This window comes from Chiloscyllium punctatum, chromosome 11, assembly GCF_047496795.1.
Source record: "Chiloscyllium punctatum isolate Juve2018m chromosome 11, sChiPun1.3, whole genome shotgun sequence".
Lineage (NCBI taxonomy): Eukaryota > Metazoa > Chordata > Chondrichthyes > Orectolobiformes > Hemiscylliidae > Chiloscyllium > Chiloscyllium punctatum.
This window is the reverse complement of record NC_092749.1, coordinates 114,197,902-114,212,407: the sequence shown is the minus strand read 5'-3', so window position 1 is coordinate 114,212,407 and position 14,506 is coordinate 114,197,902. Positions and strand designations below refer to the sequence as shown.

Sequence of the window (14,506 nt, the reverse complement as noted above, 5' to 3'; positions counted from 1 at the left end):
GGGATTCCGTGGACCTTCTCAAATCTGAACTTTAACACCGTGGTAACTTCTCTCGGTCTCAAATACACTCAATGACTTGGCTTCCACAGCCTTCTTTGACAATGAGTTCCACGGATTAACCCCTGTCTAGCTGAAGAAAATTCTTATCTCAGTTCTAAAGGGTCATCCCTTCATTCTGGGCATTTGCTGTCGGGTCTTAATCTCTCCGATGAGTGGATACATCTTCTGGATATTAATTCTATCCAGACCTCTCAATACTTGGTCAATTTCAATGAGATCCTCCCTCATACTTCTAAACTCCATCAAGTAGAGAGCCAGAGTCCTTAACCACCTCTCATATGACAAGCACTTTAGCCCCAAGATCATTCTTGTAAGCCTTCTCTTGACACCCTCCAATGCCAGCACATCCTTCCTGAGATAGCCTAATTCTGCTCCTTTATCTTATGGTCTTCCCTTCAGACACCTCCCCACTTCCAATTACGCTGTATATCAGTCTCTCGAACAAAGGATCTTGCCACCTGGTCTTGGGCCTTCCTCCTCTTCATCATGGCAATCCCAAATTCGACAGTCAACACACTGCATTTCCCACCTTCGCTCTCCCTCCAGCAGGGGACCACACCATTTCAACCTTCTCTTCTCTACTTTCTTTGACGTTCTTACAATCTTCACTGACCCTGACTTACAAGCCCCTGATCTTGATTGCTCCAGACATCCTCCTCAGACTGTGCATCTCTTCAGTATCCAGCTATTGGGTCTCTCTTCCTGATGTTGCCCAGGTTTCTGCACAGCCTAACAAGGCCACGCCTGTAGATTCTTCCTGAGAGTTTCAGTGATACTTTCCAATCAAGAGATGCCACTGTCATTCCTCCAAACCATCCACCAGTGACCTCCTGGGGTTTACTTTCTCCAAATCTCCACACTATCTTTAGACTCAAATTGGAAGCCCATAAATTGGATGCATTTCTGTCGTGAAGGATATGATTAACAGAATAATTTGATATGACAACATAGCTTTGTAATTGCCATGACTGATTAACGAATGAATAAAAACAATGGACTGTGGGTGTTGTTGAGGAGACAGTATTTATTGCCCATCCCTAAATTGGCCAGAATGTAGTTAAGAGTCAACAGCATAGGCTGTGGGTCTGGAGTCTCATATTGGGCAGACCAGATTAGGATGGCACATTTCCTTCCCACAAGGACATTTGTGAACCAGGTGGGTTTTTCTGACGATTGATTCATGGTCATCATTACACCCCTCATTTGCGATTTACTCTTTGTTGAATTCAAATTGCATCATTTACTGTGGTGAGATTTGAACCTGGATCTCAGAACGTTATCTGGATTAACAGTCTAGCGATATTACCATTAGGCCATTGCCTCCCCCAAATGTTATATTTTGAACAAAAAGTTAACTTAAAATCTACAGATGTCTCGGTCAGATTCTGAAATCCTGTCTCAGGATGACAAGTCCTGATATTGGAAATCATCAATCCAGTCATGTAACTCACCCTGTTAATGTGTTTCACAGGATGTAGTGCTATCTGCAGCAAGAGACACAGCCAAGTCCAAGGATGTATTGATAGCTTTGCCAGTAGTGACTGAGACCACCTGCATTTCTGTTGAGCTGTGAACACTGCATTTGGATCTCAAATCTCATGATTATAAACAAACACTTCATTTCGACTTTCTCCCTCTCCAAAGTCTGCTGCTAACTTGATACAGCTTGATGCCTTCACATGGGACTGGAAAATTGAAAAGTTTATTTTGTACTAGAACATAACGCATCACAAAAATCAGAGCCTAATGTACAGGCGAGTCAACCACAGTTGGACTTGATCCAACTTTGCACTCTGCCTGTACAGTACATTACGGTAGCTATTGCAAAAGTACATGATTGCTGAAAAGTATTTCCATATGTCCCAAGATCACAAACAGAACAATAAAATAAAAGTAATTCTTTTCCATGAGAATATAAACACAATTTGGAAGAGTGACATTAAACAAAACTTTTTAAACCCTTATAGAAGCTAATAAAATGACGAGGACATATACAAAGTGAAACATTAAAGGTGCTTTCCGTAGGGTAAGGGAATCCAAAACCAGAGGGCATAGGTTGAAAGTGAGAAGGGAAAGCTTTAAAAGGGACCCAAGGGGCAGCTTTTTCATATAGACGGCAATGCACAAATGAAATAAGCTGCCAAAGGAGGTGGTGGAGGCTGATACAACTACAATATTTAAAAGGCATCTGGATGGGTGCATGAATAGTAAAGATTTAGAGGGATATGGACCAAATGCAGGCAAATAAAACCAGATTACTTTGGGATTCCTGGTTGGCATGGACAAGTTGGATTGAAGGGTCTGTTTCTATGTTATTTAACTCTTATGAATCTATAAAAGCAAATGCATTGAAGGCCAGCACTGAGGGAGCACCGCGCTGTCGGAGGGCCGGCGCGGAGGGAGCGCCGCGCTGTTGTGGTTCTGTTCGCTGAGCTGGGAATTTGTCTTGCAAACGTTTCGTCCCCTGTCTAGGTGACATCCTCAGTGCTTGGGAGCCTCCTGTGAAGCGCTTCTGTGCTGTTTCCTCCGGCATTTATAGTGGCCTGTCTCTGCCACTTCCGGTTGTCAGTTCGAGCTGTCCACTGTAGTGGCCGGTATATTGGGTCCAGGTCGATGTGTTTGTTGATTGAATCAGTGGATGAGTGCCATGCCTCTAGGAATTCCCTGGCTGCTCTCTGTTTGGCTTGCCCTATAATGGTAGTGTTGTCCCAATCGAATTCATGTTGCTTGTCGTCTGTGTGTGTGGCTACTAAGGATAGCTGGTCGTGTTGTTTCGTGGCTAGTTGGTGTTCGTGTATACGGATCGTTAGCTGTCTTCCTGTTTGTCCGATGTAGTGTTTTGTGCAGTCCTTGCATGGGATTTTGTACACTACATTAGTTTTGCTCATGTTGGGTATCGGGTCCTTCGTCCTGGTGAGTTGTTGTCTGAGCGTGGCTGTTGGTTTGTGTGCTGTTATGAGTCCTAGTGGTCGCAGTAGTCTGGCTGTCAGTTCAGAAATGCTCCTGATGTATGGTAGTGTGTCTAGTCCTTTGGGTTGCGGCATGTTCTCGTTCCGTTGTCTCTCCCTTAGGCATCTGTTGATGAAATTGCGAGGGTATCCGTTTTTGGCGAATACCTTGTATAGGTGTTCCTCTTCCTCTTTTTGTAGTTCTGGTGTGCTGCAGTGTGTTGTGGCCCTTTTGAATAGTGTCCTGATGCAACTTCGTTTGTGTGTGTTGGGGTGGTTGCTTTCATAGTTTAGGACTTGGTCTGTGTGTGTGGCTTTCCTGTAAACCTTTGTGGTGAATTCTCCGTTCGGTGTTCTCTGTACCATCACGTCTAGGAATGGGAGTTGGTTGTCCTTTTCTTCCTCTCTCGTGAATCGGATTCCTGTGAGTGTGGTGTTGATGATCTGGTGTGTGTTCTCTATTTCTGTGTTTTTAATTATTACAAAGGGGTCATCCACGTATCTGACCCAGAGTTTGGGTTGAAGTTGTGGCAAGACTGTTTGTTCTAACCTTTGCATTACTGCTTCTGCTATGAGTCCAGAGATCGGTGAGCCCATGGGTGTTCCGTTGATTTGTTCGTATATTTGGTTATTGAATGTGAAGTGTGTTGTGAGGCACAAGTCCAGTAGTTTAAGTATGCCGTCTTTGTTGATGGGTTCAACGTCCTGTTGTCTGTTATGTCTGTCCAGCAGGTTGGCTAATGTTTCTTTGGCTAGTGTTTTGTCGATGGAGGTGAACAGTGCCGTTACATCGAATGAGACCATAGTTTCTTCCTTGTCTATGTGTATATTTCTGATGATGTCCAAGAATTCCTGTGTCGATTGTATAGATTGTCTGGATCCGCTGATCAGGTGTTTCAGTTTCTGCTGTAGTTCTTTGGCCAGTTTGTGTGATGGTGTCCCTGATAGTGACACTATGGGTCTGAGTGGGATGTCTGGTTTATGCACTTTGGGTAGTCCATAGAATCTGGGGGTGTTGTTGCTTTCAGGTTTCATTCTTTGTAGGTCAGACCTGGTTATCTGTCCGTTTTTTTGTAGATTCCTCAGTGTGTTGTTTATCCTATTGGTGAGCTGTGGGGTGGGGTCAAACTCCCTTTTTTGGTAGGTGTTGGTATCTGCAAGTAGTTGTTGTGCTTTTTGCATGTACTTTGCTTTGTCCAGGATGACCGTCATTCTGCCTTTGTCTGCTGGTGGTATGATTATGTTCTTATCGTTTCTTAGTGATTTTAGTGCTTCCCTCTCCTTGGTGTTGAGGTTATGTGTTTGTTTTTTCTTGTTATCAGCGGTACGATACTTTGTCTCACAGTTTGTTGTGTCTCTTCTGTCAGTCCATTGTTCCTGAGTGTGCCTTCTAGTGCTGCTAGGAAGTCTGCTGTCTTGGCGTCCCTGTGGTTGTAGTTGAGTCCCTTGGCCAGTATTGTTCTTTCTGTGTCTGTGGGAGAGGCTTTTAACCCAGGAGTGTGTTGTGGTGTGCTCTTCTTTGTGTGTTACTTTGGCCATTTTTTCCGCGCAATTTCTTGTCTGTATTTGTGTAGTCTGTTGTGAGCGTCTGTAATCATTACCTGGATCATCCTGAATCCGTTCTGTCTGGCTGTGTCCCTGGCTTGTGGATTGTTGACTGGTGGTCTGTATCTGACACATGGGGGAAGGATTCAATTCTTTTGGCATTCATGCAGGAACCGGAGTTGTTCGTATGTGTCGCACTGTCGCAGGGTCAGCGCTGAGGGGGCGCCGCACTGTCGCAGGGTCGGCGCTGAGGGGGCGCCGCACTGTCGCAGGGTCGGCGCTGAGGGGGCGCCGCACTGTCGCAGGGTCGGCGCTGAGGGGGCGCCGCACTGTCGCAGGGTCGGCGCTGAGGGGGCGCCGCACTGTCGCAGGGTCGGCGCTGAGGGGGCGCCGCACTGTCGCAGGGTCGGCGCGCCGCACTGTCGCAGGGTCGGCGCTGAGGGGGCGCCGCACTGTCGCAGGGTCGGCGCTGAGGGGGCGCCGCACTGTCGCAGGGTCGGAGCGCTGAGGGGGCGCCGCACTGTCGCAGGGTCGGAGCGCTGAGGGGGCGCCGCACTGTCGGAGGGTCGGAGCGCTGAGGGCGTGGGCACTGTCGGAGGGTCAGTGCTGAGGGCGTGGGCACTGTCGGAGGGTCAGTGCTGAGGGCGTGGGCACTGTCGGAGGGTCAGTGCTGAGGGCGTGGGCACTGTCGGAGGGTCAGTGCTGAGGGCGTGGGCACTGTCGGAGGGTCAGTGCTGAGGGCGTGGGCACTGTCGGAGGGTCAGTGCTGAGGGCGTGGGCACTGTCGGAGGGTCAGTGCTGAGGGCGTGGGCACTGTCGGAGGGTCAGTGCTGAGGGCGTGGGCACTGTCGGAGGGTCAGTGCTGAGGGCGTGGGCACTGTCGGAGGGTCAGTGCTGAGGGCGTGGGCACTGTCGGAGGGTCAGTGCTGAGGGCGTGGGCACTGTCGGAGGGTCAGTGCTGAGGGCGTGGGCACTGTCGGAGGGTCAGTGCTGAGGGCGTGGGCACTGTCGGAGGGTCAGTGCTGAGGGCGTGGGCACTGTCGGAGGGTCAGTGCTGAGGGCGTGGGCACTGTCGGAGGGTCAGTGCTGAGGGCGTGGGCACTGTCGGAGGGTCAGTGCTGAGGGCGTGGGCACTGTCGGAGGGTCAGTGCTGAGGGCGTGGGCACTGTCGGAGGGTCAGTGCTGAGGGAGTGGGCACTGTCGGAGGGTCAGTGCTGAGGGAGTGGGCACTGTCGGAGGGTCAGTGCTGAGGGAGTGGGCACTGTCGGAGGGTCAGTGCTGAGGGAGTGGGCACTGTCGGAGGGTCAGTGCTGAGGGAGTGCCGCACTGTCGGAGGGTCAGTGCTGAGGGAGTGCCGCACTGTCGGAGGGTCAGTGCTGAGGGAGTGCCGCACTGTCGGAGGGTCAGTGCTGAGGGAGTGCCGCACTGTCGGAGGGTCAGTGCTGAGGGAGTGCCGCACTGTCGGAGGGTCAGTGCTGAGGGAGTGCCGCACTGTCGGAGGGTCAGTGCTGAGGGAGTGCCGCACTGTCGGAGGGTCAGTGCTGAGGGAGTGCCGCACTGTCGGAGGGGTCAGTGCTGAGGGAGTGCCGCACTGTCGGAGGGTCAGTGCTGAGGGGAGTGCCGCACTGTCGGAGGGTCAGTGCTGAGGGAGTGCCGCACTGTCGGAGGGTCAGTGCTGAGGGAGTGCCGCACTGTCGGAGGGTCAGGTGCTGAGGGAGTGCCGCACTGTCGGAGGGTCAGTGCTGAGGGAGTGCCGCACTGTCGGAGGGTCAGTGCTGAGGGAGTGCCCGCACTGTCGGAGGGTCAGTGCTGAGGGAGTGCCGCACTGTCCGGAGGGTCAGTGCTGAGGGAGTGCCGCACTGTCGGAGGGTCAGTGCTGAGGGAGTGCCGCACTGTCGGAGGGTCAGTGCTGAGGGAGTGCCGCACTGTCGGAGGGTCAGTGCTGAGGGAGTGCCGCACTGTCGGAGGGTCAGTGCTGAGGGAGTGCCGCACTGTCGGAGGGTCAGTGCTGAGGGGAGTGCGCACTGTCGGAGGGTCAGTGCTGAGGGAGTGCCGCACTGTCGGAGGGTCAGTGCTGAGGGAGTGCCGCACTGTCGGAGGGTCAGTGCTGAGGGGAGTGCCGCACTGTCGGAGGGTCAGTGCTGAGGGGGGGGAGGGAGTGCTGGGGGGCACTGTCGCAGGGTCACCCTGTGAGACGTGAGGAGTTGCTGTAGTAGATGTGAAGGTTTCGCTCTCCCACTATGGAAGATACTTCACCTGTTACAGCCTCCTGTACTGCGGCCGAGGCCCCGCTGCCCCCACCTCTAACAGCCGCCGGGCCTTCTCCACCGCCGCCATCGAAAAGGCCCAGGTCCCCACCACCGCCGCCATGGCAACCCAGCCCGTACAACATGATTGGCCCAGCTTACCGACCAATCACATTACAACAATTACACAGGGGGCGGAGAAATGTTTATCAACGTTTAAAGAATTTTAAATCATAGCAGAAGTACTCGGACTGAGAAAAGACTTTCAATATTGTTCCGAAAGACTGAACCCACCCTCAGGGTCAGGGACACGCTCACCGCCCACCACCCACACGGGCAGTGCACGAAGCCGATTGGACAGGTTACCTGTCCATCAACGATCCATTACGGAGCCCGCCTCCTTACTGTCAATCACGACATCATGGGCACGAATACCGACACCGCACGTCAATCACACGAAACCCGCCCACCGCACGTCAATCACACGAGACCCGCCCCACCACACGTCACTCACACTAGACCCGCCCACCGCACGTCAATCACCCTCCGTCATCGCCGTGCCCGGGTAGGCCCATCGGAAGCGGTATGTCACGTGGGAACGGCGGCGCCCTGTGGAGCGGGAGCGAGCGGACGGGTGATTTCCGGCGTCGGGAGGCGGGTGGAAAGTTTCGCTGGGACAGCGGCGGCGGAGGCTCGGAAGCGGACCATGGACAGTCAGGGCAGGAAGGTGGTGGTCTGCGATAACGGCACTGGGGTAAGTGCTGGCTCATCCGCCCGGCCGCCCTGTGGGGCTGCGATCAGGAAGTGAGGCGCTGTCTGGGAGTGGAGGAGGGGGGGGTGGTGTCTCAGAGAGTTCCGTAATGTCCCTTCTCCATCACCCCCCCCCCCCTCCATCACCCCACCCCCCCCCCATCACCCCCCCCCATCACCCCCCCCCCCCCCACCCACCCCCCCCCCCCATCACCCCCCCCCCCCCCCATCACCCCCCCCCCCCATCACCCCCCCCCCACCCACCCCCTCACCCCCCCCCCATCACCCCCCCCCCATCACCCCCTCACCCCCCACCATCACCCCCCCCCATCACCCCCTCACCCCCCCACCATCACCCCCCCCATCACCCCCTCACCCCCCACCATCACCCCCCCATCACCCCCTCACCCCCCCACCATCACCCCCCCCATCACCCCCTCACACCCCCCACCATCACCCCCCCCCCCCATCATCACCCCCTCACCCCCCACCATCACCCCACCCCCCCCATCACCCCCCTCACCCCCCCACCATCACCCCCCCCATCACCCCCCTCACCCCCCCACCATCACCCCCCCATCACCCCCCCCCCCCACCCCCCACCACCACCCCCCCCCCACACACCCCCAACCCCCCCCCATCACCCCCACCCATCACCCCCAACACCCCCCCCCACCCCCCCCCCTCACCACCCCTCTCCCCCTCCACCCCCCTCCTCCCCCCACCCCCTCCTCCCCCACCACCCCCTCCACCCCCCCCACCCCCTCCTCCCCCCCCCCTCACCCCCCTCCCCCCCCCCACCCCCTCCACCCCCCCACCCCCTCCTCCCCCCCTCACCCCCCCCCCTCCTCCCCCCTCACCCCCTCCTCCCCCCTCACCCCCCCCACCCCCCTCACACACACCCTACCCCCCCTCACACCCTACCCTCACTTCACCCCCCTCACCCCCTACCCTCACTTCACCCCCCTCACCCCCTACCCTCACCTCACCCCCTACCCACCCTCACCTCACCTCACCCCCCCTCCCCTCACCTCACCCCCTACCCCCCTCACCTCACTCCCTACATCACCTTACCTCCCTATCCCCCCACCCCCCCCCTCACCCCCCCTACCCCTCACCTTCCCTCCCCCCCACCTCCCTCTCCCGTCAACCTTCCTCCTCTCCACCCCCCCCCCCCCCCCCCTGGTGGGAATCAATTGTTAGGATTGAGTAGTTTTCTATCAACATCTCCTTCTTGGATATTTTCTGTTATGAGATTCTTTAACTTCCCTTGAAGGGGATCTTGCTAGCCTCAAACACTCCCTATGCAAGTAAGTTCCATTCACTATTCTGGTGAAGTCATTTCAATTGGATTCTGTCTGGATTTATTTGTGATATCTTTATGGCTGCCGGTTCTTGTCCTCCCCACAAGTAGAAGCAAGTTTTCTTGTATCTGCCATTCATATCGTAATTTTAAAGATTGATATCTGATTATTCCTTTAGACTTGTGGAGAAACGGGTCTTAAGCTGTTCATGTTTCCCGGACAGTTACAACTGGGTAGTTTTGGCCTGGTTCCCACTTGTGGTACCTCTATGTCCCTACTCTAATTGAGTTTGCAGCCATGGTTTGTCCCCTAATCATTAGTGATGCAACTTCAGGTACATCACCAGACTGCCCTTTGGTCAAAAAGTACTGCTGGTCCTGAGAGGTGACATTGACCATATCACAGATCACCTGCCCCAAACTGGCCAGTTTTAATCTGGGATAAATCAAGAGGCTGCAAAGGATTGGGAGGCTATTTCCTAGCATCTGCAGCTTGGAGAATAGCTAGCTTTGAAAATTAAAGCCAGAGTTGAGCAAGAGGACAGAGTTGGTGATGTACTGAAAGGTTGTCTGATTGGACAATTTGCAGGGCTGGAACAGACAATGCTGTCATGCTCGAGCTGTCTGTCTTGAGTCAGCAATGCTGGGAGTGGTTTGAGCCACTTCTCATTACAGTCTGCTTACTGAACTAGCTGAGGATCTGGAAGGGTGGTGGAATCGGATTGAGTTGCAATTTTCAAGAGTGACTGAGTTAAATACTTAAATGTGAAAAGAAGTGTGATGGAGAAGGAGCAGGGAAGCAGCACAGGCACACTGAGCTCAAAGATCGCCTTTGCTTTAAGAATCTATGCCTTGAGCAAAAAAGGAACAGGCGCAGATCAGACATTCACTCACTTCCCTTTTGTGAAACAAACCAAAGATGGTGACCTTCCCTTAACGGCTTTGACTTTTGATTACTAACCTTTGTTTCTTTTGCTACACTGTTATTAGTTTGCACTCTGTCCCTGGACTTTTTGGAAATTCTTTAGATTTTAGTGTGTGCTGTGCAGGTTAATATCCATATGAGTATTTTACAGTGTGTGTGTGCCTTGAGAAGGCTTGTGGCTGTTTGAACAAATATTTATGAATAAACTTGAAAATGTATTCACTTCTCAACATGAGTTATTCTGGACAATGTGTGGAACTTGGCACTTTTGCTCTGCTTGCTTTTGTGAATGGTTTGTGTTCTGACAAATGGGTTAGGTCCTTAAGAGTACAAATGATCTTCTAATTCAGAAAACTACTTCAGTTCACTAGTTTTTGACGGTTTTAATCGATTCATGTTAGCAATGAAATGATAACACAGTAACTAGTCATGTTTTCTTAGAATAATAGCAATGAATTAATGAAAACGATGACCTCTGTATTAATGAAGTAGACAGGGTTGAATAGCTCCTTCCTGTGCTAAAGTCTCTCTGCGTAAACACCCTTGGAGAGAATACTGTGCAAGCACAAACTGACAGGAAGAGCATTCATTGGCCTCAAGCCACATTCTTCATGTGGTTTGAGCTTATGCTGCAGTCTGTACATGCTATGAGGTGTGTATCTCAGTAGGGTGGAGGCGATCTGTTTGCAAGTTTATAGTGCTCATTGATTACTGCTTCTGAAGGAAGAAAACTGTGTCTTACCTGGAATGAGACAACTGTATAGGCTTTCTTTGACCCATTGTCTAGGTTCAGGTTATTGACTTCAGTAAAGCAGGAGTTGAAGAATTCCTTTTGACCTTGATCTACTAAATTAGACTGGAAAATGAAAGATTTCCTCTCAGTTGCCTGACCACAGTTGGAGGAGAGGGTGTGCATCTTGGCATGAGAAGGAAACAGTAACAGGGCTGGAATTAATTGCAATGTCCCACTGAAGTGACCAGGCACATACTCAATCTATACTCGCTCAAGGTGAGAGAATTCTCTGTACTTGTGTAGTTTCCCTCAAAATTCAGTGAATTCATTGCCTGTTTGTTACATCAAAGTTAAAATAATCAAATAAATATTCATGTCCCTTAACAGTCGTCAACAATGTGCATTTATATAGTATCTCAAACCTAGCATAACAGGAATGATTGTCAAATACAAGATTGGGTAACCTCAGGTTCGTTTGATTGAAGAGGTTGGTTTGAAGGAGCACTTTAAAGATGTGGCGGTTTAGGAAGGAAATCCCAGCACTTATGGGGGCATGGGCTGTGCAAAGTAAGACAGCTCATGATGGAAAGATGTAAAGTTGACAAATTTGAAAATCCAGACTTTGATCTTAACTGGTTCCCCGTTAGAGTACAGTCATTATATTACTCATTGTAGTCTTTCATTTTGAAGCTCGTTACTAGCACATGGGAAGGCTTCAGTTTGTTTACATTCAGTTGTTAGCTAAGGTTCCATAAATGTCTTAGACATTTGCTAAATCCAGTTGAAGCTGTTCAAACAGAAGCATTAATTGGTGAATTGAACTTTGAGTAGTTTGCATTGTTTTGAATGCAATATTTTAGTTGTGCACAAAGTGTAATAATGAAAGATGAGAACTGCATGTGCCACAAGTTCGTGGCTAAAGTACAGCAAACAGCTTACAGTTTGACAAGTTATGCTGTGATTTGCAATAAAGATTTACTCATACTAGTGTACCTGGCTTTACAAGAATGACTTTGAAGATATCAGAATGAAGTCTCCATTGGTGGTCAACATAACTTCGAAATCTGAATCAAGGTGGATACTTGATTTGTAACTAATCTTAGCTTGAGTACTGTGACTGTATTGTAGTGTATCTGGCTATAAATAATAAACTTTAGTTTTCAGAATTTCACTGATTTATGAATTAGTGAACCACCATTGAGGAATAGATTGATTGTCAGTTGTCCCTCATTGAGGATGATATGTCCTTGGGATCCTAATTTTCTGCTATGGGTCTTCGCGTGACTGATTGTCAACCTGCACTGTGGGGGAGTGACCAGAGTACCTGTGAGCATTACCAACTGACCTGTGCAAAGGGGATACTTTCACTTTGTTCGGGGCCTCTTTGATTCGACTTCACACGCCTGAAAAGAGGGTCAAAGGGGGGGTCACCTAGGTTGTACAGGCTTTAATAAACTTTTAACTGTTTGCAGAAGTTGGTATGTGCGAATTGCATTGTGTGTGAAACCTCAGGAAAAGAACCGAAAGCAAGCAGTGGGCTGTGAAGAGGGTTCTAACTGCTGACTGTCTGCCCCTCACCTGTGACTCAATGCCCAGGTACCGTTTGAGTGGCAGCACACGGTGTCTAATAATCTGCATATCTTTGAAGAGAGGGTTATGCACTGTCATGGGTAGAGTGCACTAGTGCCCCTCCAACTCCCTTTTGATTTATTCCCCCTCCCCATTCCTTTTTAGATACCCTTCATCTTCCCAGGAGTCACATGAGCTACATCCCTTGCACTGTAACTTCAGAAATACTTTGTATTAGTGTGCCAAGAAATACCAGAACACAAGTAATATTATGTGAATGTCCAGAGAGAGATTCCAATTTAATCTTTTTAATGTTGCACTTGGATCAGCTAAGAGCCAACATTGCATGGTCCAGGAGCTGACCCAAGGTGGCACTCTGACTTACCCAAACACCCCTTCCGCACCAGATGTCCAACGATCAAGCGTGTGAGGCTGAAGTGTGACCAAAAGCACAGTTAAAGATTGTTCAAATCACTGAAAATGAGGTGCAATCACCCAGAAGTGACATGACTCGAGGACCCCAAAGCATGGCAAAGCAAACAGTTGGGCTGGGAGTCCATCAACCAATAGCATGTGCTTTTTCATGGGATTGGTGTGTGCAACACCTTGCACCCCAGCTCCTCAGTGGGAAGAGTCTTGCAGAGAACCTTTCGCTGGGGGCCCACTGCCTGATAAAAAGCAAGCCAAGGCGTGTTTCGGTGGTTGATGGAGTCAGTGAGTGCTGTGCAGCAGCTGTTTAAGAAGTACTTCTGCACCAGTCCAATCAAAGGAACAGGTTGGAGGAATGAGTTGATGGGTTTTTTTGGTGTAGCTCAGTGACAAGTAAAAATTTGCTAGAGAGAAATCATTCAAGTACACATACAGGGTTTCAGTCTTGGGAGAACTGCAGATGGACAATGTCTTAACCACTGCAATGAGCAATAATTGTTGCTTTCGTAGTGTAACGCACTGCCAATATAGCACCTTGACTTCACAGGAAGATTACCACATGAGATGCTGAGTCCCAGGAGGAGATATGAGGGACAGTGGTCCAAACGTTTGATGCAAATGGTCTACAGTTAGCCCTAAAGCAGGAAAGAGAAATGGAAAAATATAGAGAGCGCCCCAGAGTTTGGCATCATTAGCCACTGGCACAGCTGCCAATGAACTGATAAAATCAGGGATGCAGGGAAGGTCAAAATTGAAGAAAGTGAATTTAAAGTTTGGGAAGGGTATAGAAAACAAGAATGACTATTCTCAAATTCAAGCTAGCAAAGAATGCTATATAAGAAAGTTGAAGGTGTTAAGGGAAGTTGCCTTTAAGTTGTGCTGTGTTCTGCCACATAACAGCACTGTTGAGTTCACTTCTAGTCGCAGATGTTCTGAAACTTGTGGAATTGGAAGAGCTATCAAGTTATTTTCCATATGATGGTTTGTAGTTTTGGTGACAGTTGGAGCGATTGTTTCTTTCACGTTGAAAGTTAGAGGTGTTGGGCATCCTGAAGATAGATGGGTAATAAGAAAATAATTGAACATACAACTAAAAACAGCTATAGGGAAGTAGGTTCAAACAAGTGAAAGACAAATTTAGTACTGATATCAGGAAGTCCTTCACTGAGTAATATACAAAACTGACTTCTGCATTGGTGAAAGGGCAAACGCTGGAGTAATTTGACAATTGCTTCTATCAATTTGGAGTTTTGGCTGGGAATGAATTTTGTAAAATGGCCATGAGTTTTATATTTGGGGAACTGAGTGCAAAAGGAAGAGGGTGATTAGGAATTGGTGGGAGACATTTTTGTGTAATTCTCTGTGTCTGTGCAATGGAATCTCTACTGTTTCAACATTTTTGGATTTGGTCACTTCTTAAACATAAACCTGAGCCTGTAAACTACCTTAGTGGGGTTAACATCAGCTGAGATGTGAACTTTTTAAGCCATATTATAAACCTAATGAATCCTCTGTATGCTCTCCCCAAGTTCGGTCAATCCTTCCAAAGCTTAATGCAGTGTTAAAATATTGCGATAAGGCCTGTAGGGTCACCTTTTTAAATGAGAGTCCACTTGGGTTAAAGGCCAGGCATATGTTGTGAGATTGTGTATAGCTTGGTTCTGGACAGCTACAAATGTCACCTTTCCAAAAAAAAATCATTCTGATTAGTCTGTCTTTGAGCTCTGATTTTCCACACTTCACTCTATTTGTCAAACGTTTGTCTTCAGTTATTCCATGTCCCCTCTTCACAAAATACTGAACTTCCTAATTTTGTCAATCGCGACTTGTTCCGACAACTTTATTGCTTGATCCATGTTAATGTATGATGCAAAGCAGAGGCTGCTGTTCATGTTTGTGCCACATTTCTAATTCCGTGAAATAGAATGGGATCTTTTTCCCCAACTCTACCTCAGCCCATGTCATGAGGTTGCCTCCTGTTCCCACAAACTTGGATCT

At 49.7% G+C, this 14,506-nt stretch overlaps 2 protein-coding genes across 5 annotated transcripts in view; one reads left to right on the top strand and one right to left on the bottom strand.

The window, feature by feature from the left end:
- The window catches only part of LOC140483353 (N(4)-(Beta-N-acetylglucosaminyl)-L-asparaginase), a 52,017-nt gene extending 44,952 nt beyond the window's left edge, over positions 1-7,065 (bottom strand). The window contains exons 1-3 of one of the 4 annotated variants that reach the window (XR_011961937.1): positions 6,810-6,931; positions 4,610-4,679; positions 3,029-3,135 (exon numbers count right to left, since the gene is read on the bottom strand). Coding sequence is in view for 1 of the 4 variants with exons in the window: in XM_072581552.1 (XP_072437653.1) it covers positions 4,610-4,679; positions 6,855-6,923 (139 nt within the window). In the remaining 3 variants the exon portion in view is untranslated. Of the gene's footprint in view, positions 1-3,028; positions 3,136-4,545; positions 4,680-6,809 lie in introns of those variants that run through there. The other 3 variants (XR_011961938.1, XM_072581552.1, XR_011961936.1) reach the window with 3 other exon arrangements.
- A 307-nt stretch (positions 7,066-7,372) lies between these two features.
- LOC140483352 (actin-related protein 2) overlaps positions 7,373-14,506 on the top strand; it is a 40,312-nt gene continuing 33,178 nt past the window's right edge. The window contains exon 1 of the mRNA XM_072581551.1: positions 7,373-7,553. Within this exon, the coding sequence (XP_072437652.1) occupies positions 7,506-7,553 (48 nt within the window). The 5' untranslated portion in view covers positions 7,373-7,505. The remainder of the gene's footprint in view (positions 7,554-14,506) is intronic.